At 45.6% G+C, this 22,636-nt stretch overlaps 1 protein-coding gene across 1 annotated transcript; it reads right to left on the reverse strand.

Moving 5' to 3' along the window:
* Nucleotides 1-1,318: 1,318 nt before the first annotated feature.
* On the reverse strand, nt 1,319-22,182 carry LOC119186923 (uncharacterized). The gene is made up of 9 exons (XM_075870565.1): nt 22,032-22,182; nt 19,195-19,241; nt 16,501-16,548; nt 15,629-15,664; nt 6,868-6,970; nt 5,231-5,385; nt 4,072-4,125; nt 3,437-3,472; nt 1,319-1,477 (listed from the first exon to the last, which is right to left on the reverse strand). Exons 1-9 carry the CDS (start codon nt 22,135-22,137, stop codon nt 1,430-1,432), a joined length of 633 nt encoding a protein of 210 aa, XP_075726680.1. The 5' UTR covers nt 22,138-22,182; the 3' UTR covers nt 1,319-1,429.
* Nucleotides 22,183-22,636: the final 454 nt, after the last annotated feature.

Here is a 22,636-nt window from a genome sequence, read left to right on the forward strand (position 1 = left end):
ATTTCCACCGGCGGCTCTATGTCGTCACGACGCGATAGAGGACCACGGGAGACATGAAGTAGACGAGCTTTTACTCCAAAACAGAGCACGCTTGGCTCCATGTAGGGCAGCTTTAGCATGCTCTAGTAGAACAATCCACAGGAACAAAACGGTCTTAAGCTGTTTTCACCAGTAGTGCATGTACCAGGACGTTATGTTATTAATTGTTTTGTTTGTTTTTTATACGAAAAGAAGTAGCCTGTAGCCGAAAGAATATTTATATCCACGGACAAAAATTGGCGTTTGGTAACGTATGCACCAATCGCTCCAAGAAGTTCAAAAACACACAACTGGTTATGATTTTCGGTTAATGTTACGTAGTTGTTGGTACCACTGTCGATAGACTCCCGGGTCACGTAGTGGAGGCATCACGTATTGCACTGGTGTCTGAGCGGCAGGTGCACTGCCGTTAGCCATAGCAGCGGAACCGACGTGATGTCCGCTGCAGAGATGCAGCTCCGACTTCCGTGGAGACGTACCCAGCACTTCCACCAAATTGATACGTGTACAAAGGCAGTTGAAGTTGCATATGCTCTCAGGCAAGCGAAACGCAATCGGTTGAGAGCCCGACACACTTCGAGCTCTTCTATGACTAGAAGCGTCCTCTAGTCGACACTGATAGCAACAACTACGTAACAATATTTTGTGAATGTTACTACGTTTCTCGTCTTCAGGGGATAATTTTTATTTTTATGAAGTGCAGCTCTCTGATAGATCGATCGATCGATTGATTGATTGATTAATTGATTGATCGATTGATATGCAGGTTTTAACGTCTCCAAAACCACCATATGAATATGGAAGACCACAGTGGAGAGCTCCGGAACTTTCGACCACCTGGAGTTCCTTAACGTGCACCAAATCTAAGCACACGGGCCTACAGCATTTTCGCCTGCATCGAAAAAGTGTAGTTCTCTGTGTAACCCTGTTGAAAGAGACGCCAAACGATATTTTATATACAAGCAAAAGCCAGGTTACAGGCTCCAATATTCGACTCCGAAGAAGTGCGTGAGTTTTTCTTCGACGACAAATGCTGATTCCCTGAAAACGTTAGACGCATTTATTCGTATTGTTTCCGTGGCGCGCTGCCATGGACGTCAAGTATCTTCATCACGCTGTTTGGTTTCGTCGGGAATATGGGCTCGTCATGATTTTGCACGGCTCACACGAGGACCTTTTCGAGTTGCACAGGACAGCGTCGCATGTGCCACGCACCATTTCCCAAGGTCTCCAGCAATTTGATTTAATCAAGACATTTAATAATGGAGCCAATGAGGAATCGTTGCATTTGGAGCACTTTATTTACTTTCGCAACAAACAGGTGGGTACGGTTACAGGTGCGCAAGGTGTAGTGCATTGTGCGTCCTTCGAGCGCCTGGCCGCACCTTTCTCAATACTCCGGAAATGGAAGGGTGGGTATGATGCTGAAGTAGACACACTGAAATGAGGCAAAAGTTCAATAAAGTGTTTTAGCCACCATAATTAGTGTTGTCTTATGAATAAGTATAGATACGTCTAGGCTTCCTCCTAGTGATTGCCCTAAAATGAAGTTTCGCGCATTGCCATACCTCATGTATATTCGCCGCAAAAATCATCATAGGAGGAAGGCGTACTACGTGTTCTAAGACATGTTCTTTTTGGAAATTTTTATCGCCAAGCCAACTGCGACATATATCATTGTCCGAACAGTGCATTAACTATGAATTTCTACATTAGTATTTTTCAATGTATTGTGCGAACCATATTTTAAAAAACGCATGTTTGGGGACCGCAGGAAAGCATGTGGCTGATGGAGCTACCATTAGGATGACGTCGTGACAAACACCATGCCTAAATGCACACATCTACGTCTTCTTTACTTACGACAAATTTTTTGTACTGACCTGATCAGCAGTACCATACGCGTATCTTTCAAAGCTATCGAGTAATGTACACTTAGTTTCATTTTTTATATGTATATTTTTATCTGGTATCAGCAACAAACATTGGGGACCCTTAAGCTTCGCTTTTAAGAGTTGCACGCGATAGCGATATCCTGTCCTAAGTGCGAACTTGCAACACTTGTCCACGAGTTTTTTTTTTCGAACTTGCTGTACAGTCACTACGTGGTCTTAAGGGAATAGGTGCTGTAACGTGTGCGCCTTGTGTAGTGAGCGACTGGCTTCAAACCACAAAGTCATTGTGATAATCCCATGTTCTGACTCCTGATGGCAATGTACGCTTGTGACACGCGTTATAACCGCAATATATCATATTGCATTGCGAAGCCTGTATACAGGACGCGTGTTTGTAAACCTTGAAAGTTACTTTCACTGCATTTTCAAGCAGAAGTGATCTTCACTGTAAGCACAAGCAGAGGTGTGGCTCCTCAGCTAGGACACCTTCTTGCCACGCAAACGAGCCAGGTTCGACACCCACTCATACCAAGAATTTTTATTATTATTTTCTTAGTATATTTCTCCATTTTTTTGGTCACGCAAGGATGTTGAATTTTCGCTCACAATGAACGACGCCGGATTTTTGAGAAATGAGCCCTTTAACGCTGTCCCAGTAATATATGACGAAAGCCAGTATGTTTCCACATAATGATTGCGCTACTGGGGCCAGTCTACAACTTCTTCCCTTACTCTTGGGTTAAAAAAACGCAGCCCGCATCTTCGATGAGGGGGAACTCGAGGAAACGCGCTGCCGAATGGTAGGTATATCTTACGCAAGTGGGTTTGCTTTGGGAATGCCTAATTGTTATTTCCTCTTCATTATTCTTACTTATTGAACGAAAGAGAAGCGTTGCCTTCAACTAGTGGTGAGACGCTGATGCTGGGTTGTGCCCAACTACTTGTTGAAGGTACTGTTGCTTTCATAGAATATATTCGAGTCGAGCAAAGCGTCAAGTCAAGCGAAAGGCAAGACGCCCGTATACAAACAAGTGACCCAGTGCCTAGATATACGCGGTGGCCAGTGAACTGTTATGCAGCGCGAGCAACCGGTTTTTCACTAGCCGACGCTGCCTGCGACGGCCTTGCGAGGCGAGAGAAGGGAAAGGGAGCAACAGTTCTGACGAGACGCGAGCATGCGCAGTGGAGGAGTCGACGGGGCTACCGACGCTAAATTTTTGACTAGGTGCGACTATAAAATGTTCCGCATTGAAAAAGTATTTGATATGAAGCAAACAATAAATCATTTAACTTCAACACCTATTGTAACCATGCCGAGTAAACAGCTCCTCTAAAATCATACTTTTGAAACTGATCTAACATCCGTAAATTTCACCAAAATTATGCCGAAATTCAAAACAACTGTTAGCTACTTCGTGTAGTAACTTATCACACCTAGGCTTGCAAATTACACAGCCATCCTCATTACAGCCTGGCAGAGTGCTAAAAAAAGATCAACGCACCCTTATCAAGTTAATCAGGTCCAGAAAAGTTTGCCACTGCAAAAATAGAAAATTCGTTTGAGACACGCACAAAACAAGTAACATATACCAAAATTTGTGCGCTCAAATGCACGCCATCACAGACAACCATAACATTAAAGGAACACTCGCAACTATATTCTCATTCAAGTCAGCCTTATAAGTACAGCAAGTAGAATGGAAGAACTTGAAGCTGACAACCCAAAACAAATATTGCACGCTTTAGACATCCAGTATTCTCGGAAGTGTAGAGTGAAGTCTAAGCGATAGTGATAAAAGAAATGTTTGAGAATGAATGATGATGGATGCATCCCAACTTCACGGTTCATGTTTGTGCGAGCTCTTATTGGGGTAAGTGGAGCACACTCAAAAAAGAAATTTTTTTGCAGTTGTCTTTCTTCAGCTTCCTGTAGGTTATAGAGCCCTCGTTAATGCAGCTATTGTGACTGAGTGGACATGTAAGCGGAGAAAATTGCAGAAAATAAGAAATGTACATTTGTCGAAGCTCATACGGTACGGGCTGAACTAAATCAAGACGTTGCTTAGGTAATTATTAACGTAAGTTTTATTATTAAAAAGATAATTACGCGAGATTGGTGAAAATATGTCCTACTTACAGTGAGATTGTCTCCTTCCATGCATAGGTTTGCGATCTTGTTTCGCTGAGCGCACTGTGAAAAAAGCATTGGGGGACACATAAGCTCTGCCTTTCAGAAGTTGACGCGATAGCGACACGTCCAATAAAGGTACGGGTGACTGCTTATCACCCCCTTCAGCTGCCATTGCATGCTCGGATTTTTCTTAGGTTGCAAAATAAATACACCTCTTTCCGAGTTTTGAACTATCGATCAGTGAATAAGTTATGATGCACCTCCACATCAGATTTAATCAGGCTTAACGATGATATCACCTGCTTAGCTTACGACTCCAGCTTTTAAGCTCCTATGGCTTTGACAGTTTAGAGTAAAGTGGTGCCCTTTCGCCAGATATCTGAGCATATAACCTGGTAAAAGGCATACACTGTCGAAGTGAGTAGCAACCGCACTGACACCCTCATGAATGGTTATATATCGCTACTTCAATTTTAGGAATGTGTTTGTTATCTATTTTGTATATTCTGCTCGCTGTATATTAGCGACACATTTTTGGACCTTGCAAGGCCTTGCAGACGTTAACCTTAGAGAATAACCGGGTACTAAAAATTGGATACACACGAACAGCGTCCACGTGTTCATGCTTTTTGCTCTGCGGTTATCGCCCACTCCCTCCGCAAGCATGCTAAACCAGCTAGCTCCTTCTTCAATCAATGAATGTGACGTACTGGTTAAGATTTGCTGGTTAAGATTTACTGGTTAAGGTTAAGTTCTAGAAGGCCAGGTCATTTTCGTTGCAGTGTTCTAACTTCATATAAAAAAAAACTAAATGAAATGATTTAGCAGCGCGATAAAGCAACAAGATAAAGTCATTGGATCGTTTTTAAATAGCTGGATTAAGGCACTTTTTCATCAAACGAGGAGTTTTTTTCTCAGGATGTTTATTATCTTTTCATATCTTATTGCGCTACCACGGATTCATGAAGGACAGGTACAAAACAAATATACACAATCTGTTCTATTTGTTCTTACATGGATCTTTGGTAGCATGAACTGTCATGAAGGCAGGCAAACTAGCCTTCAGAGGAGCGTTACTTGAATGTCCTCATCGAAATAAAACTTTTCAGTGCAGAAATGTTGAAGCACCAGTCTTGCTGCAAACGAGTGAAGTAGTTGTTTTTACCTTGCCGAGGCCGTTGACGTCAGGTACACTTAAGGTAACCGGAGCGTCACAGGTAACGGGTACCATAGCCAAGTACTCTTCACATGTGTAATTGTAGAGATGCCTTGGAAGAGCGTATCCACTGGAACACCACTGCACAATGAACTCTGTAACACCTACAAGAGGAGAAGTGCGTGCAATGAGGAGAAGACATTGAATGTTGACTGTGTCGGCCTTGCCAGTATTAGAAGTTCTGCCAAACCTTTTGTTCTGTTCTGAGAGCCTACACTATGATAATGTAAGAATAACGGCGAGGTTAAGTCAAGCACATCATTGGGACAGTGGAGAGGGCAACTGCCGACAATGTAGGCTGATCCTCAAATATGACAGCTTTAGAGGATCATCACTGCCGAATGGAGCCCCTTGATTGCATTTGCGTTCTGATACCACGATGACTAGTGCTTTTTGAGTGTTGACGAATTTTTCAACCATGGATCAAGTGACTGAGAGAGGAATCGAAAGGCTGAAATGGGAACTAACCAAAAGGAATCTCCGCGTGTGTAGATTAGCCCTGAAGTTTTCAATTTGTTTCCACCAAGTGACTATTCCCCCCCCCCCCAAAAAAAAAAAGCTCAAAGTTCTCGAACCGCAACAGTAGCGCTACTCATGACAGACGGGTTTCCACTTTATCCACACCGCTTTCTTTCTTTTTGCAGTCGTGATGATTGCTGCTTCAAAACATCAATTAAACATAGCACGGAAAGATTTTGTTGCAGGCGCTTGTTCCATCTGTCGGAGGCAACTAGTGCACCCTTTGTAAGTTGGTCAAAAAAATGACAGAAAAATTACGCCTGACAGTGAAACTGGCTGAAAACGAACACTGACGGCATTGTATACTTAAGACCCGTATTCATAAACCAACCTCAACCTTACCTAGAGTTTTCCTCATCGGTTTTAAGCCGTTATTGCTCTTGCTGTTCAAAGTAGGCTAGTATACTTGAAGAAATCTTGTTGCTATATTCTACCCTGTTACCATTTCTGTGCGCTTATAACACACGCCACAGAGAGTACAGAAACTTGAAGAAAACGTGAGAAAAGGCCAAGGTTGGTTTGTGATTACGGGCCTTAAAACCCACTGGAGCGTTTTCGTAAGATGTCAACACTGTCAATGGAGCACGCAATAGGGGCAGGAACGAGCGATCCTTTCCCCCCTAATCATCTATAGGGGGCACCTATTCTGCCTTGCATCTTTACTTAGACCATTCATGCCACTTTTAGCCTATAGTTGTGGTTACACACGTTTTTTTTACTGTGACAACCAAGGACCACTGGTTTAATTCGAAGAAATGTTCACGCCGCGCCATTCTCGAAAAACTTAGGACAAACTGCAGGCCTTTGTGAAGAGCACGACCTCGCTTTATTTTTGTTTTCCCATTGGTTGTGGACATTTGTTTTTGTGTTTGACCTACAACCTGCAGAAGGGAGGGGCATCGTGATTAAACTTGAGCTTCCCGCCCTCTGATAGAGAACCGAGTGCACCCATAATAATATCGTGTATGAAAGCACGTACGGGTTATCAATGCGATTCATTATTGCCCATTGTACACTCCTATTGACCGTGTTTTCTTTTTGGCTTTTACGGACGCTTAGGAACGTACCGTAACTTTGGTTGCGGTCTTCTTCTGGGAGAGTTGCCGCCACAGAAGCGTCGAGGGCCAGTGTCAGGGCGAGGACCTTGTAGTTGACGTCATAGTTGGTGCACTGAGAGTGATCGTGAAATAATTCTATTATCAATCGCAATTGACTGTTCTGAACGCTTTATCACGGCTTGCTGAGAGATGGTGACAATGCGCAGCATTTTTATTACAGCCCACATTAGTTAATCTTGGTTTGTATATGCATTTACTTACTGTAGTGTAGCGCCAAAATAAGACAATGATTTGATTGATATGTGGGGTTTAACGTCCCAAAACCACCATATGATTATGAGAGACGCCGTAGTGGAGGGCTCCGGAAATTTAGACCACCTGGGGTTCTTTAACGTGCACCCAAATCTGAGCACACGGGCCTACAACATTTCCGCCTGCATCGGAAATGCAGCCGCTGCAGCCGGGATTTGAACCCGCGACCTGCGGGTCAGCAGCCGAGTACCTTAGCCACTAGACCACCGCGGCGGGGCCGCCAAATAAGACAAATAAACAGCAAGTAAACAAACATGAACGTGTATAAGAAAACCAGTGTGGATTTAAAAACAAATAGGCTTAGAAAATGTTGAAGTGAAGTAATAGCACGAAAACAATTAACCAAAAATTGCGCTTCAAACTGGAAGCATTTGAAGAGTGTACGAAGAAATCGTATGCCTGCACTCGATCTCTGCGAAACACGTCACTACTTTCGAGGAGTGATAAGCAATAGGTCGATTGAAAGAGGCACTAATGCATTTAGGTAGACAGTTACGTTCTCTGTTCAACTGTAAAGAAAAAAGAACATTTAATGGTTGAATGGATGAACTTTATTTGGTCCTTCGGAACGCGCTTTAGCACTTTGCGGGCCGCTCTCACGTCGGAACAGAAATACCGAATCTCTGTGCTGTGTCGCGGGCCCTTTGACGTACAAAAACTAGGGCACAGTGAGGCCCATCCTCCATCGATTGAATGAATGAATGAATGCAAAACTTTATTACAAATAGCTTTCTTACGGTGAAGGTGGAGACCTCAGTCCAGGGCCCCTGTGGCCTTCGCCATCTTGCAAGCTCTGTCGATCAGCTTGAGCTGTTCTTCAGGCTTAGAACAGGACAGCGCAGCCTCCCACTGCTCCGGTGTTGGTGTACAGTTTCTTGGCACTACCTGTGTGTGTTGGTAGGACCATGTTACGTGGTAAAGTGTGGGGTGTTCTCTGCATAGCGGGCATTTGTTGGTGTATATTCCCGGACAGATTTTACTCAGAAGACTGAGATTGGGGTACGTATTAGTCTGCAGCTGTCTCCAGGCAACCGACTGCTCTCTGTTGAGGTCTTTGTGGGGAGGGGGGTATATCCTCCTGAGGGCTCTCTGGTGTTCTAAAATTGCTCCATAGCGTCTTGTAACTGTGGCTGGTTCCTCGTCGTTGTGCGCCCCCCGGTCGGTCGGCGTATTCTCGGGCAATGGCGTCGGCACGCTGGTTCCCTGTCACAGTTTCATGGCTTGGTGTCCACGTAATGGAGCAGCTCGAAAAGTTGATTTTTCTTCCCTTGAGTATGCGGATGGCAGCACTGGATATGCGTCCGCTGCTGTACCGTCGACACGCTTCTTGCGAGTCTGTAACTATTTATGTAGTAGACTATTCGCTCTGGTGTGTGATGGCGAGCGCGATCGCTACTTCCTCAGCCTCAAGGATGTTGTTGCTTTTGATCGAAGCGCTGTTGACTTCCCTAAGTTGGTGATCAACAACGCTTACAACTGTCCCGGAGTGCTCTCTGTATGTGGTCGCGTCAACGTACAATACTTTGGTTCTCGCCTTGAAATTTTTAGATGCGGAAGCATCTTATACTCGCGCCTTGTAGGGCGCCGTCCGCACCGCTTCTCGAACATTCGACAGCTGACGCGCGCGCATGCGCCGTCGCGCCGTCGCCCACTCTTCCACCATCTGTGCATCCCTTCCTCCTCTACACACCGCGCGCGCTTCACTCCTCCACCATCTGTGCACCCTTCCTCCTCTACACACCGCGTTCGACATCTACAATTCTCCTGATTCTCCAGTGGACGCGCATGTGGCGTCGCGCTTCGAGAACATTCAACAGCTGACAGTGCATGCGCCGTCGTGCTGTGTATATACTCAAGGTCGGCGCTCGCTCGCTCAGTTGCCGCTCGTCGGTTGGTTTGTACGGCGCGTCGACGTCCAAGGTCGCGGTGAAATGAATTCCAACGAATCCACAAACACAATGATCGACGTCCCTTCGACCAGCGCCGCCCTTTCGCATACGTGTGTACGTGTTCAGTCATTTAACACCCCCTCCTACAACCACGTTAACCAATTTAGCCATCGACCCAAGTAAGTCGCAATTTAACACCCCATTTCACAACCACGTTAACCAATTTAGCCATCGACCCAAGTAAGTCGCACTTTAACACCCCGTTAACCAATTATATGCTCCGCATCCTCCTCAGTGTTCCCCCGAGGGAAGCTGCGGGCAATTTTTTTTTCTTGTGCTTCTGATCTGGCTTTTCTTCGAGCCTTATGGATTTCTGGATACATGTTTCGAGGTATTGGGCTGACTTCAATGATCTGGCGAATGTCCTTTGGTATGCTAGCCGTGTTATTGATTTCTCCGCAAGCATCTCTCATGCCCAATGTCTGCAGCATATGCCTGCCCGTAGCAGTCAACATTAATCTCATTTTCTTCGCAACAAGATGCGCCTCGATGTGTTCTTGCACTGTGTTGTTTATCTCGAGTTTAAGGAATTTCTCTGTCGAGGTGCTGACAGGTAGACCAAGGGTGCACTTGTAGGCTTTTCTGAGGATTGCCTCTAATTGTTCTTTTTCCTGTGGGAGTGGTGTTTGGTAGGGGACGCTGCAAACAGTCCTACTGACCACGAGGGCCTGTACAAGCCCACAAGTGTCCTCCTCCTTCAGACCCCGTCTTTTGTTAGAGATTCTGGTGATCATCCTCGTGATTTGCGCTGTAGTGTTTGACAGCTGTCTGATGGTGTGGTCTACACGACAGTTGCTTTGTATCCACATGCCGAGAATCTTGATTTGGGACACTTCTGGAATCTTCTTCCCACCTATATAGACGTCTATGGAGTTTTGCAGATCGTATCCTCGTCTGTAGACTCTCAGAACTTCTGATTTCTCTGGAGAGCAGACGAGGCCACATTGACGCACGTAGTCGTGAACTGTATCAGCTGCGCGTTGCAGAAGATCTTGTTTTTGGCCTAGAGATCCTCTTGTCACCCAGATTGTAACATCATCTGCGTAGATGGCATGTCTGAGTCCTTCAATGTTTTTGAGGTTCCGAGCTAAGCCAATCATAACGATGTTGAACAACATCGGCGATATCACAGAACCTTGGGGTGTTCCTTTTGTGGGCGTATCAAACGTATCAGTGCGGATGCCTCCTATACCGATTGTGGCGGTTCTGTTACTGAGAAAAGCTTTGATGTAGTTGTGTATTCGCTTTCCACAGCCTAATTTGCTAAGCCCCTCTAGCACAGCCTTATGACTGACATTATTAGGACGTTATTAGTCGAGGCCGCCACCCGAGCCCGCTTAACTAGAGTTCGCTGTTCCTCTAGTGTGGAGCTATTGAGTAGGGTCGTCTCCCAGTCCTCTTTGGTGGGGTTGGGAAAGGGGGTTAATTTTGGGTTCATTTGGCAGGCCCAGACCATATGGTAAGTGTTGGCCACTTCGCCACAGTACTGGCACTGTCCACTTGTTTTTGGGTCGTATTATTTTAGTATGGCTGGACAGAACAGCGTATTTGTCTGTAGGCGCCGCAGGATGCGCTCCTCCGTTTTCGAGAGTCCCTTCGCTGGTGCGGGATACAAGCCGCGTTGCTCAATGTAGTATTCTTTGATTTCTCGAAACCGTGTTAAAGGTGTGGGATGTTCAGGTCTATCAGGGGAACGGGGAGTTTCCCGGGAAGTAAGTACGCGGGCCGCTGCATGTGCAGCCTCGTTACCCTGTAGACCCTGATGTCCCGGAGTTCATATAAGACGTTTTGGGGTAGGATCGCGGTTCCTGATGCTGAATTTTAAAATTCTATTAGCCAATGGAGAGATTTCTCCTGCAAGATAGCTCTCGCAGGCTCTTCGAGAGTCTGTAACTATTTGTTTTGAGTTTGGATGGGATACTGCCAGTGCAATGGCCACCTCCTCCGCCTTACTTGAGCTTGTGGCTTTGAAAGTGAGGCCGTCCACCTGTGTTCCTTGATGTATTACCGCCGCCGTGTAGTATCCCCTAGGTGACGGCCCGGCCACATCGACGTAATAGACCCATTACGGGAGCCAAGTCCTTGTTCAAGTGCATCAGCGCGCGGTTGCCTTCTACCCTGGTGCGCCTCCCTGGTCATATTGCGGGGAAGCGGGGACACCCAGAGTTTTGTTCTCCAAAGTTCAGTAATACCCTCCGCGTTTTCGATTTCGCATTCGTGCCGGATCAAGAGGCGATCCAGTAGGCGCCGCCCAGGGGGCGTCTGCGTAAGACGCGTATATTGATTTGTGAGGGGGGCTTCTTGGAGCTCTTGTATAGAGTTAAAGACACCCAATGCAGAGAGTTTCTGATTTGAAGTGCTGATGGGTAAATCAAGTGCGCGCTTAATTACTTTCCTAAGAATAGCATCGACTCTGTTCTCTTCGTGTTTAGTCATTCGTAAGTACGGTATTGAATATAGAATCCTGCTAGTTACAAAAGCATTGGCGAGCCGAATCACGTCCCTTCCTCGTAGCCACCCGCGCTTGTTTGACACTCGGCGGATCATGTGCCCTACCTGTTCTCCAATTTTCCGTAGCTTGTCTAGCGTGGTACTGTTTTTTGTTCTGTTGTGAATCAGAAGGTCAAGGATTCGTAGTTCTGAAACCTCTCGTATTGTTGATCCTGATGCCATCAAGTTCAGGGTCGTCCTGTCTTTAATGTTTTCTCTGATATGCAGGAATTCAGATTTGGATGGAGCGCACTGCAACCCACATTGGGCCACATAGTCCTCCACAATGGAGGCGGCCTGCTGCAGGTGGTCTTCAATTTCTCTTAAACTGCCCCGATTCGTCCAGATTGTTATGTCATCAGCGTATATTGCATGATATATTCCTTCCACTACTGCCAATGCTTGCGGGAGCTTCATCATGGCAATGTTGAATAGCAGCGGAGACAGGACAGCTCTTTGCGGGGTACCCCGCGTCCTCATTTTGAATGGTCCATGTTCCTCGTCATCTATGCGAATGAACGCGAGTCTCTCGGAGAGGAAGTCTCTGATGTAGGCAAATATTTTCTTACCGCAATGGACACTACTCAAGTTTTTCAGGATGCTTTCATGTTTAACGTTGTCGAATGCGCCTTTAAAGTCTAGTGCAAGGATCGCTCTGTCGTTGTGCGTCGAGGGAATGGGTTGGATAATGTCTCGTTTTAGTTGCAAGAGGATATCTTGCGCAGACAGGTGTGGCCTAAAGCCAAACATGGAATCTTCGAAATGCCCCTTGCTCTCGAGGTACGTGGCGCGACGGTCTCTAACCATTGTTTCCATCGATTTGCTGGCACATGAAGTTAATGATATAGGTCTGAGGTTGTCCGTGCTGATTTTCTTGCCTGGTTTGGGGATGAATGTGACAACTGCTGTTTTCCATTCAGTTGGCAGTGGTTGGCCATCCCACATCGCGTTAATGTACTACAATAGATGCCGATAAAAATCGTCTGACAGATTTGCTAACAGTTTTACCGTGATCCGGTCTCGACCCGGGGCAGTGCCCCTGCGCATTTTTTCAGTGCTGCTTTCAGATCGCACATTTCAAAAGGGGCATCGAGCTGACTGTTTTCTCTACCTGCGTATTCATATGCGTTCCTGTTGGGACCCGTGGTGCGACATAGGTATCTAGCACAAAAATTATCAGCCAGCTGGGAGTTGGTTCCCTGAAAACTGTGCAGGGCTCGACGGAACTGCTTTTGCGCTTCTCCTCGGGTTTGGGCTAGATATTGAGGAGAAATATGCTTTCGTCGGTTCTTTGTTTTGTTATGATTTCAATGAGAACGTGATTAATGTCTGTTGCATCGATGTCATGTCTGATTGCGGTGACCGCTTTGGCTACCAAAGTAGCGACCTTACTTTGGCCAAGACCCTCATAAACCGAAAAGCCAGTGAGTTTCGGTGAGCAGCCGGTTTCCTGGAGGGCGATGATGTCTGGTGGAGTTGTGCATTTATTGATGTATTTATTCAGAAGACCTTGCTTTCGACGGATTCCACGACAGTTCCACTGTCACATTTCGAGGGTTTCCAACTTGACCGAGCATTTACGGTTGTTCGCCATACTCAGGTGATGAACGAGCGTAGGGTTTGCCTCTGGATTTCATGGCCGTGAGTTGCACCAGACGTTCTCTATCCTTGCGCACCTCATCTTAGATGTTAGAGATGAGGTTGCCAAGATTTGCTAGGGCATTTTTTATGGCAGCCATGGTAGTTGTGAATTCCTGACGCCCTACGGTGGCTGTCAGCGTTAAGTCTGATTGGGGGTTAGCATTGGTTTGTCCTGTTCTCAGGGCCTTCAGTTTATCTATGAGATCGTTTAGTTTCTGCCAGAGTTCGGCGTTTTCTGCCCTGAGTGTCTGAATAGTCTGCCCTAAATCTTTTACTTCGTCGTTAGGTGGCGCACTGCCATTCTTACCGACTATTACTCTCTGTGTATTCATGTTGTTTGGAGCAGTGGGAGAGGCAGAGGAAAAAGACGCTTTCCTGCTCACCATACCGTCGTCTTCCTTCCTGGTGGAGGGTTTCTTCTGCTGCTTTTTCTTGTTCTCTGGAGCCTGGCGGGTCCTAGACGCCGATCTCGACCATGACCGTGGTTTCGATGCTGATCGGGACCTGGATGGTGAGCTTCCATCCCTGCTGAACCAGCGTTTCCGGGCCCGGCCGCGTCCATCGGCGCCTTGTGCTCCGGCGGCCGTCCGCTCTTTTGTTCTTGGTCGTGGGCTTCTCGGTCTCCTGAGGCGTTCCTTGCACTCCTTTGCCCGCGTAGGGTGCGCTTCCTTGCATAGTGCACACCGGGGCTCACAGGTGTGTCCGTCCTCTATGACTGGCTCGGTGCAATTTGAGCAGACAACAGCGTCTGGTGTTGGGCATACGTATGCCCTATGCCCAGGCTTGAAGCATATATAGCAAACTTGCCGCGATGATCGATAGAGGTAGCACCGTGTTTCACCACCGTAGTAGTAAACATAGCGCGGGACGATCTTGCCCTCAAAGGTAATGACGGCACTTTGGGATTTTCTAAGCATTCTTGCGTAAAGTATTTTCACTCCTTGGGTACGCACCCGAAGATGGGCTAGTAATTCGGTTGGCGTGGTCCCGGAGTCCAGTCCGTGAATCACACCCTTGCACGAGTTGTCCGGCGCGGCTACGTAAGCCATCACTGCATAGTCTTTTGCACCAAAACGTAGACTTCGAAGGCTGTGCACAATGTTGGCGGTCTCCATGCTTAGCGTGCTGATTATGGCGATGTTGGATCCATTGCGCAGCCGTATAAGCAGGTTGCCTTCGTTGCAGATGTCTGGGTTACCACATGCCATAGTTATAGCGCGCGCCATCTGATGCGTGCTTAATTGACTGATGTTCAGCCCATCCCTCGGTCTAATGATGACCTTGAAGTCTGTTTTCGGCAGTGGAGGCAGTTTCTCTTTTCGAAGAGGATTCCCTTTCTGTTTAGGTTGTCTCGACGCTGATTTGTCTACCGCTTCGGCCCCGGTCTCCGGAACGGCGATCAGCCTTGAGTTGTGGTACGTTGCAGTGAACCATCCCCCGTTGTCAAAAGGCTTCTTTTGCGAGACGCTGGTAGCATTTTCTCCGCCTTGAGCTTTTTCTTCGATCGATGTCGTGGCTCCGGTTGACGCAGCCGCGTCGTCGTCAGCCATTCTCGCGCGTTGCGCGGAAACGTGAGTAGCGTTTCGTCCGGCCAACGGCCCGACGCCGCTTAGGCTTAGAGCAGCGTTCTTCGCCTTGGATCTTCAAACAAGCAGACTTTCAGGAAATATGGACTTACGGTTAAAAACCGGTTATCCACCGACTGCGCTTGATTAGTAGAAAATGGTCCAGTACTTTATAGGTGGCGGCAATGAGGTTTTCCGGGTGAGCTGAGGCGTCGAGGCGGGAGCTCACGCGAGGCACGTTTGCTTCGATTGGCCCCCTAGCGTCGTCTCTCTCCATCGATTGAAGGCAACACAATTATTTGCACTTACGTGGTACCATGCTTCGTTTTTACAGCAAAGAACCTAATAATGTCAATAAGCGCAGCCCGTCTTTTAAACGAGGTGACGTCAGCCTGAGTACCACCTCAAAAACACGCCGGAAGTGATTCTTCATTGCTCGGAATAAATGCTAGTTATTCGTTGACAAGTTCACATGCGTCTTAAGCTAAGGCTTCGAATACCTTTTTATATGTAAATAGGACGCACGAGTCAGGTGCGGTTAGGGTTAAACATGCCATATATTTATATAGGGCTCGAGACAATCAGAATTGCAAGCGTTGTAAGCCTATTTAAAATATACATTTCCGTACAATATGCTTTACAAATTCCCAAGTTCAAGCTTAACAAATTCACACCATACTCTTTGCGAAACGATTAGGTTCATGGTTTAGGCAGAGGGACTGATTACTTTGAGAAAAACGCTTCGCTTCATTGAGGGTTTACTCACGTTTATTACGGATCAGATAAAGGCTATCAGAGCTGATTAGCACTTACATTGATTTGTTCGCGTACTTTCTCCGTGTCGTTTGCCTGAAAAATCAAGAAGTGCACGTGTGGTCAGGTTGTTGCGGAAAACTTGGTGCAAAGAAACATTTACAACCAAGAAAACATTAGATTAAAACGCATGGCAGTCCACATAAGCAAAGTTTATCTCCTCTCAAGAAGATAACGAAAGAAGAGGCGACAATGCTGTTGCACTCAAAGTTCTTATTTAATGAACCAAGTACTCTATTTCTCCAAAGCGAGAAAAAGAACCCATGAAAGAAGTGGACGATGAAGTGCGTAGGAAAAGAAGGCTGAACACAAGCTACACAAGGACACAGAAGACATAGACGAGATCCCAACTGTGCTTATCCGTGCCTTCTGTGTACTTGTGTAGTTTGTACGCCACTATCTTTAGTCAGCAAGTGTGAACTAACTTGCCCAGCAGCAAATTTTATTGGAGTATCAAGATTTATGTACATGGCATGCGTTACATTCGTGAAACTCATTTTCGCCATCTCACCTTGGGGAACGGCTTATTTGGTCATTCTTCTTTGGTACAAGTACGCGTACAGCTAATCACAGTTCATGTTATATACTAGGCTAACACTGAAAAAGACTTACGGCAGGCACAATACTTCGTGAGGTGCTGTTCAAGAATGGAAAACGCACCTCATTTGATCGTGCACTCATGGGTACTTTATCTTTCCATGAAGGTACTTAAAAGCCAAAAACAGGCAAGATACTAAGTATCTTCATGCTTGTCCCAGCTTCTGTACTTCTAAGCGTTTCGTTCATTATGTACATACTTTATATATTGTGCTTCAGACATTTTTTAGATGGTGAAATAATATTTTGCTGCGAAAAATCAAGGAATGACTTACATTGTACGGTGTGCAGATGTCAAGAGGCTGTTCATCATAGCAGTGAGTCTGGTAATCAAAAATGAAATTCTGAGTACACTTTTTTTTTCAAGCGAAATTCGGTAAACGACTTTTACAGCACTATCTTGATGGGAAACCAAGTTGCCGAGAAGGTAGGTTTGTTGTACCGTGCAAACCGCTATCTTGTTGTACCGTGTGCAACCGCTATCGACTATCAACCTTAGCATGAGTAGCTTCATTGTGCTTATGAAAAGAAAGAAATTTTAATTGTCAAAAAACGCGCACGTTGCGTAAGTCGGACGAATTTCCACACCACTTTGTTTGCACATAACACTCGTATTTACATCCTCCCCGATTTTTTTCATTGCCCGTGTGCTCAGTGCACGTCATCCGCGTGGAGACACAGTTGAAAAAAAGCTGCGAAGTTTGTGTTGTCTAATTATCGCTGTACATGCTCGTAAATTTACCGTGAACACTGCATTAAATTGTCTATTTAAAACAAACAGTCAGTTTCAGGCAAGCTGCTAGACTTGCGATACAGCAAAGCGGAGAATTCTGTGTGTCTTTAGAAATTTTGTAAACTTTTTCGAATATTTTATTCTACTGTACTATTTCTTGGCTTTAATAAAAAAGTCTTCGTTTATATTCAAACTTATAACATGGGCAGCTATCTGAGGATGAATGAAATTTTCCGACTTATTGAATACGCTTACAACTTTTGTAGTGGATATATTTACCTAGAGTCGCCAACTTGAAAGACATGGTAGCTGAGCCTAAAGTAACAGCATAGCTTGGTGGCAGTCCCTCTTCCTGTTCATTATTTCTTGCTTTCTTGGCTTTTTTGAGTCACCCTATTTGCGTTGTCTTTTTTGTACTGTATTGTTCCCTTTACTTCCCATCTATTTATTTCTCACTCTAATGATTTCTTTGTATTTCACGCTTTCTATCCCTACTTGTCCCTTTTCCGTAGGTTTCTGTCAGCCATTTCGCTCTCCGTTTCCATCTAACATATTCATTTTTTTTATTTTTCTTCACCATCTTTTACTGATGTCTCTTTCTTTCTTTTTCTATGTTTTCTCTATCTTTATATATTTATTTTATTCATTTTACTTCACTGCTTCTTTCCTTCTTTATCTCTCTTCCATTTTTAGCTCTGTATCTTTTTCTCTCTTTGTGTCTGCTTCTATTTGAGTTGTCTCCTTCTTTCCACACATTTGTATCTTGTTACGCTCTTGCCTTAATTTCTCTCTGTTTCTTCCCGGTGATTTTCCTAACGGCTTCTTTGGTCTTTCTTTTTATTTCTTTTTCTTTCATTTTTTTCTCTCTATGTTTCGCGCTTTCACGCATTCCGATTCGCCGAACAGAGTTAGAACCAGCGCCTGAGCCAAAGACAAAGGAGTGTTTGTGGCTCCGTGGACAAGTAGCCGAAGAGCTGCGGGACTGCTGACAGCTGTCTGTATATGAGTATTGTCCTCCATACCACTGAAGTGGGGTGCCTTGAAATCGCGATGCCGCAATGTGCACAACGAAACGACCGAAATTGTTTTGAAGCTGACACCTTCCTTGAAGAAAAAGTGGTGTCAGCGTGGATTGCAGCACCGCCCCGCTGATTGAGCGTGATGAGCGGCGACCCTTTTGATGCAAACGATAGTACGAGCAGGCACCCATCGCCCAGTAGTTTTCTAACCTAAAACACGGAGCACCTTGACGCCAAAGCTATGGTGTCGTCGCTACGCCCCTGTCAAACACGTTACCTGGGCGGGTGTGGGCAGCACCGTCGAAAATGGCGTGTCCAGTGATGATTGGACAGCGTCGTTCGGAGTCATTCCCTTATCCCTAGATCTGGGGAAAAAGGAGCCTTCATAACCGATCTCTGCGGGGCGCTTCGAGAGCCTTCGACACGAGATCATCACGATGTACGACGAACTATTCGTCTAGATGTTTGTAGTGTGGCGAAGTGCTCGCCTGTGAACATTGTAAAAAAAAAAAAAAACTCTGCAAAGTTTTCCTCTTCAGTTGTTTTCATGCTTAGCGTCTTCCACCTGGGTCCCCGGTGTGGGTAATGGCGTGGTCCCAACAACTCAACTCCAGAGTAGCAGCAGTTGGGATGCAGAGAACCTTCGGGTGCAACAGGGGCCAGTTCGACACGTGCAGCATATGTACTTATTTTCGAATAATATATGCAAGACGGCAAGAAAGAAACAGATGAGAGAGGTAAAGCATGGATGTTAACCAGTCTAGAAAGACCAGTATGCTACCCTACACTGGGGACAGGGATTAGAGGGTTAGAAAGATGGGAACAAATAAAGGAGAGGACACACACACACAAAGTCGCACTGCACAGCCATCATAGCAGTTTTAGTCTATAACCACCAGTGCAAGTCTGTTTCCTTCAAGAAGCTGAAGACTGCTTTGATCGCCTCCACCCGTAGTGACCTTTCCGGATGACAATAATAGGTGCAAATTACCCGAAAAACCTTGCATGAAACGATGTGAAACTGAGGGTAAAGCAGTATTGAGAGTGGTGATAAAAACGAAGGTACCCGGGCTTCCAGATTTTCGTAATTGCAGCATGAGCCCAGTGTGCACCACAGCAACATGCGCCAATGGAGCGCTTTGGTGAGAATATGCTAGACTTGTTACTATCCACTGATGTCTGACACGGGGCCGGTTGATGCATATAAAACAGCTTACCGTGTCAGCAGTTAGAAAGTCAGGCACAGTGAGGCTAGTGCAGGGCGCTGCAAAGAACAGGAACATATTCAATGGGAGGTAGCGTTACCTTATTTGCGGCTCAGAAGAATTACCGTAGTAAAAATAAACGAAAGATGTCATATTTAAAGATTTTTTTTGTTAGACACAACCTGAAAGAAAATTAATAAACATTTCCCAATAAGTACAAGGAAAGTTACTGGCAGTAATTCTTATGAAAGTTCAAGAACAGACAACCTTCGAATTTGGGATAAATCATCCGATGCTCCATACTGACTGAGTCACAGGAGTGGTCGCCCTTCGATCCACCTCATTTGGCATATCTTGGCGTGTAAAAGGGGTTGATTGATTGATTGATTGATATGTGGGGTTTAGCGTCCCAAAACCGCCATATGATTATGAGAGACGCCGAAGTGGAGGGCTCCGGAAATTTCGACCACCTGATTGCTTGATATGTGGGGTTTAACGTCCCAAAACCACCATATGATTATGAGAGACGCCGAAGTGGAGGGCTCCGGGAATTTCGACCACCTGTGGTTCTTTAACGTGCACCCAAATCTGAGCACACGGGCCTACAACATTTCCGCCTCCATCGGAAATGCAGCCGCCGCAGCCGGGATTCGGTCCCGCGACCTGCGGGTCAGCAGCCGAGTACCTTAGCCACTGGACCACCGCGGCGGGGCAGCGTGTAGAAGTAGCAGGATTAGTCAGCGCAACTCGTAGCCATGACGGCGAGTGTGAAAGCCTTTTTATTGCCTGCTGGCTCTACGGAGCATGGGATCTATTTTTGAAGTTGCCGCTGACCAACCACAACATAAAAATAATTAACTTAGGGAAGCATACTCCGGGTGCCCAAGGTGGGATGGTATCCTTTTTTGTTAATCGTGAGTTGGAGCAGTTTTGAAGCTGCCACTGGAAGGTACTTCGCCAGGCAAGGCTTGCTTACTTACTGTAGGATAGTTTCAAATGCAACTCATTTGTATTCACAAATATCGCCAATTCAAAGGAGCCATATGCAAACTTTATTCACGTGTGTCTCGTGTACTTCCTGGGCATAAAAATTATCAACGCATTTTGAGCGTGTAACAAAACAACAAAAAAAGGAAATTTAAAACAAATGAGATTGCAGTGCTGGTTTCAATGCGGAAGAAGTGACATGCACACTCTCGGCAACTTTCCACCTTTTTACCATCGCCGTTGACATCATGTTCCGTGTGAACCTTCAATAACATCACCCCGTGCATTGTTTGATCTATGCGTGAGTAACAACGCATACATCAAACAATGCATGTGTGAGGCCAGCAGTGCACGACTCCTCATTGAGAAAGGAAACGCACCGGGCCTCCTTGGTCAGGCGAAGGAGCATCGGTTGGCGGTGGGGGTGTGCTACGTACGTCGCCCATGCAGCATCTAAAAATTTTTCACGCAAGGGCATGTTCGGGAGCGCTGGAGTGGGTGCTATCTCGACAGACACCAAGAGATAACCTGTGAACTTTCAGTGCTGTATGGATGCTTAGTTATCGCACAGAGGACTTGCAGCTCGAAAACCGCCTTGATCCATAGAGTGGCCACATTCCTTTAAACCAGCGTTCTGTTGAGTTTGGATACATAAGATTCACACGAGTGATTTGCTACTTCGTGCGTTATATCTTAGGCTACCCTGGAATAGGTCTTTGCCTCCACCGCCACAATTGTGGCTTCCTAAATATAGTACTTTTGTTAAATGGGTGTTCTCATCAAATATTCAGACCCTTCGGCAAGTGCTCGCCACATACCTTTTCCCCACCGCCCCGAAAAAGAACCTTCGTTAAATACTGGCCTACCAACGTGGCATATACAAAACTACTCAAAATACACGAGCAGGTTCGTACAAGTCACAATACTTGGCTCGAAGCACTAAAAATGACATAGGCCACGAATAGCCTACTGTTCCACTTGAAGTGGACACCCAAGATAAGTGAGATCTGTGAAGTTTTTTAAATACGGTTGCCTTCAAGCAATTTTGATAAATACTTGAGCACTTCGTGCGAGAGTCTATGCAATAAGTCAGGAACCATTGCATAACAAGGAGACCAAAAGTATTCGCCGGCATGATGAGATTAGATTAAGAATAACGTGAGGGCATTTTTCTCCTTCAGTAATGCAAACTAGCCCATCGCACGATTACGCTAATTTTATTGTCCAGTTGCCGCACAAAAATGTTTCTCCGTGTATCAACAAGGCACAACTGTAACCAAGGAAAGCTTTAGTGCTAAGCTGCATTAAATTCGCCCGACATCACAATAATTCATGCTCATCTAAATGCAGCATGGTAATTGGTCTATTTCCTGGTACTACAAGCAAATTAAGGTATTGATAACAAAAATAGTTTTTTTTAAAAAGTGGACCGGTTAGCGATGCCACTAACACTTTGTCAACCGACAACATGTCTTTAAGCAAAAAAAAGTGTGCATCGCTACTCTAGTGAGTACTGAACAATAAATAGTTACAGCAGAGTATTCGTGAGTTAACTTCACCTCAGGAATGTCGATTAGTTCTCCAAGACCCACTTAGTAAATTTTAAGTGAAGGTTCCTTCTAGACCTTCCTCACTATTCACAAAAACTGTTAGACGCATTTCTTACACTGAAAATTGTTTCTTAGCGAATATATTCTGACCTAAATATTGCGCTAAGCGAGCTATATCTGTCGACATTGTCGTTACGCACTGCAATCGCTTTCCCGCAAGAAGCACACCTAGAAGGTAACAGTTCCTTAATGAAAGTGCACTTTTCGAGAATCTTTGCTGAATTACTCCAGTAACGTGGGGACAGTACTTACCAGATCCTGCTTCTATCGCAGCCAGCAGTGATGCAATAGCTGTAAGAATAAGGGTCACCATGTTGACTACTACGCGATTGAATGCAACGGACTCCAGGTTTGACATGGAACAGCGTTCCTTTTATGGTTCACGCCGAAACGAAAAGTCATGCCCATCTGTAAATTTTCCCGAAATGAAAAGACACATGTGTCGTACATTGCATGCGTTATAGCCCATACAAGTGTCGACAAAACAGCTTGGAACGGTCGCTATAGCCATGTGGAGAATATTCAAAGAAGAACGGATACCAAAGTCATGCGACAGGATGCTATTTCACAAGGAAATAGAACATCCTGCCGTTCTGCCGGATGTGATGCAGCTGATGGCATAAAGCGTGTAAGAATAATGCACGTGTTCTCAGTACAGGGGCACATACAGTCACCACGGGTCCACTAAATTTAGCCTTCTGAAGGGCAATCTTTGTAGCTTCTGAAGTCATTGCAGCTGAAGGGTTTACGCATGTCGCGTTTTTTGCGTCACGTTCAGTCATCGACCTTGTAGCAACGATTCGCAGGTGATATTAAAAAATGGCAGCATATCCACAGAGTGAATGATGGAGAGTGGG

The sequence above is a fragment of the Rhipicephalus microplus genome, chromosome 8, assembly GCF_043290135.1.
Source record: "Rhipicephalus microplus isolate Deutch F79 chromosome 8, USDA_Rmic, whole genome shotgun sequence".
NCBI classification, from domain to species: domain Eukaryota; kingdom Metazoa; phylum Arthropoda; class Arachnida; order Ixodida; family Ixodidae; genus Rhipicephalus; species Rhipicephalus microplus.

Bases quoted from the DNA above. Each gene is read 5' to 3' on its own strand.
- LOC119186923 (XM_075870565.1), bottom strand. From the start codon at position 22,137: ATGTCAAACCTGGAGTCCGTTGCATTCAATCGCGTAGTAGTCAACATG. The intron at 4,126-5,230 runs GTAAAAACAACT...CTTTTTTCACAG, and splicing joins ACGTCAACGGCCTCGGCAAG to TGCGCTCAGCGAAACAAGAT. The intron at 3,473-4,071 runs GTAAGTAGGACA...CTATTTTTGCAG, and splicing joins TGGAAGGAGACAATCTCACT to TGGCAAACTTTTCTGGACCT.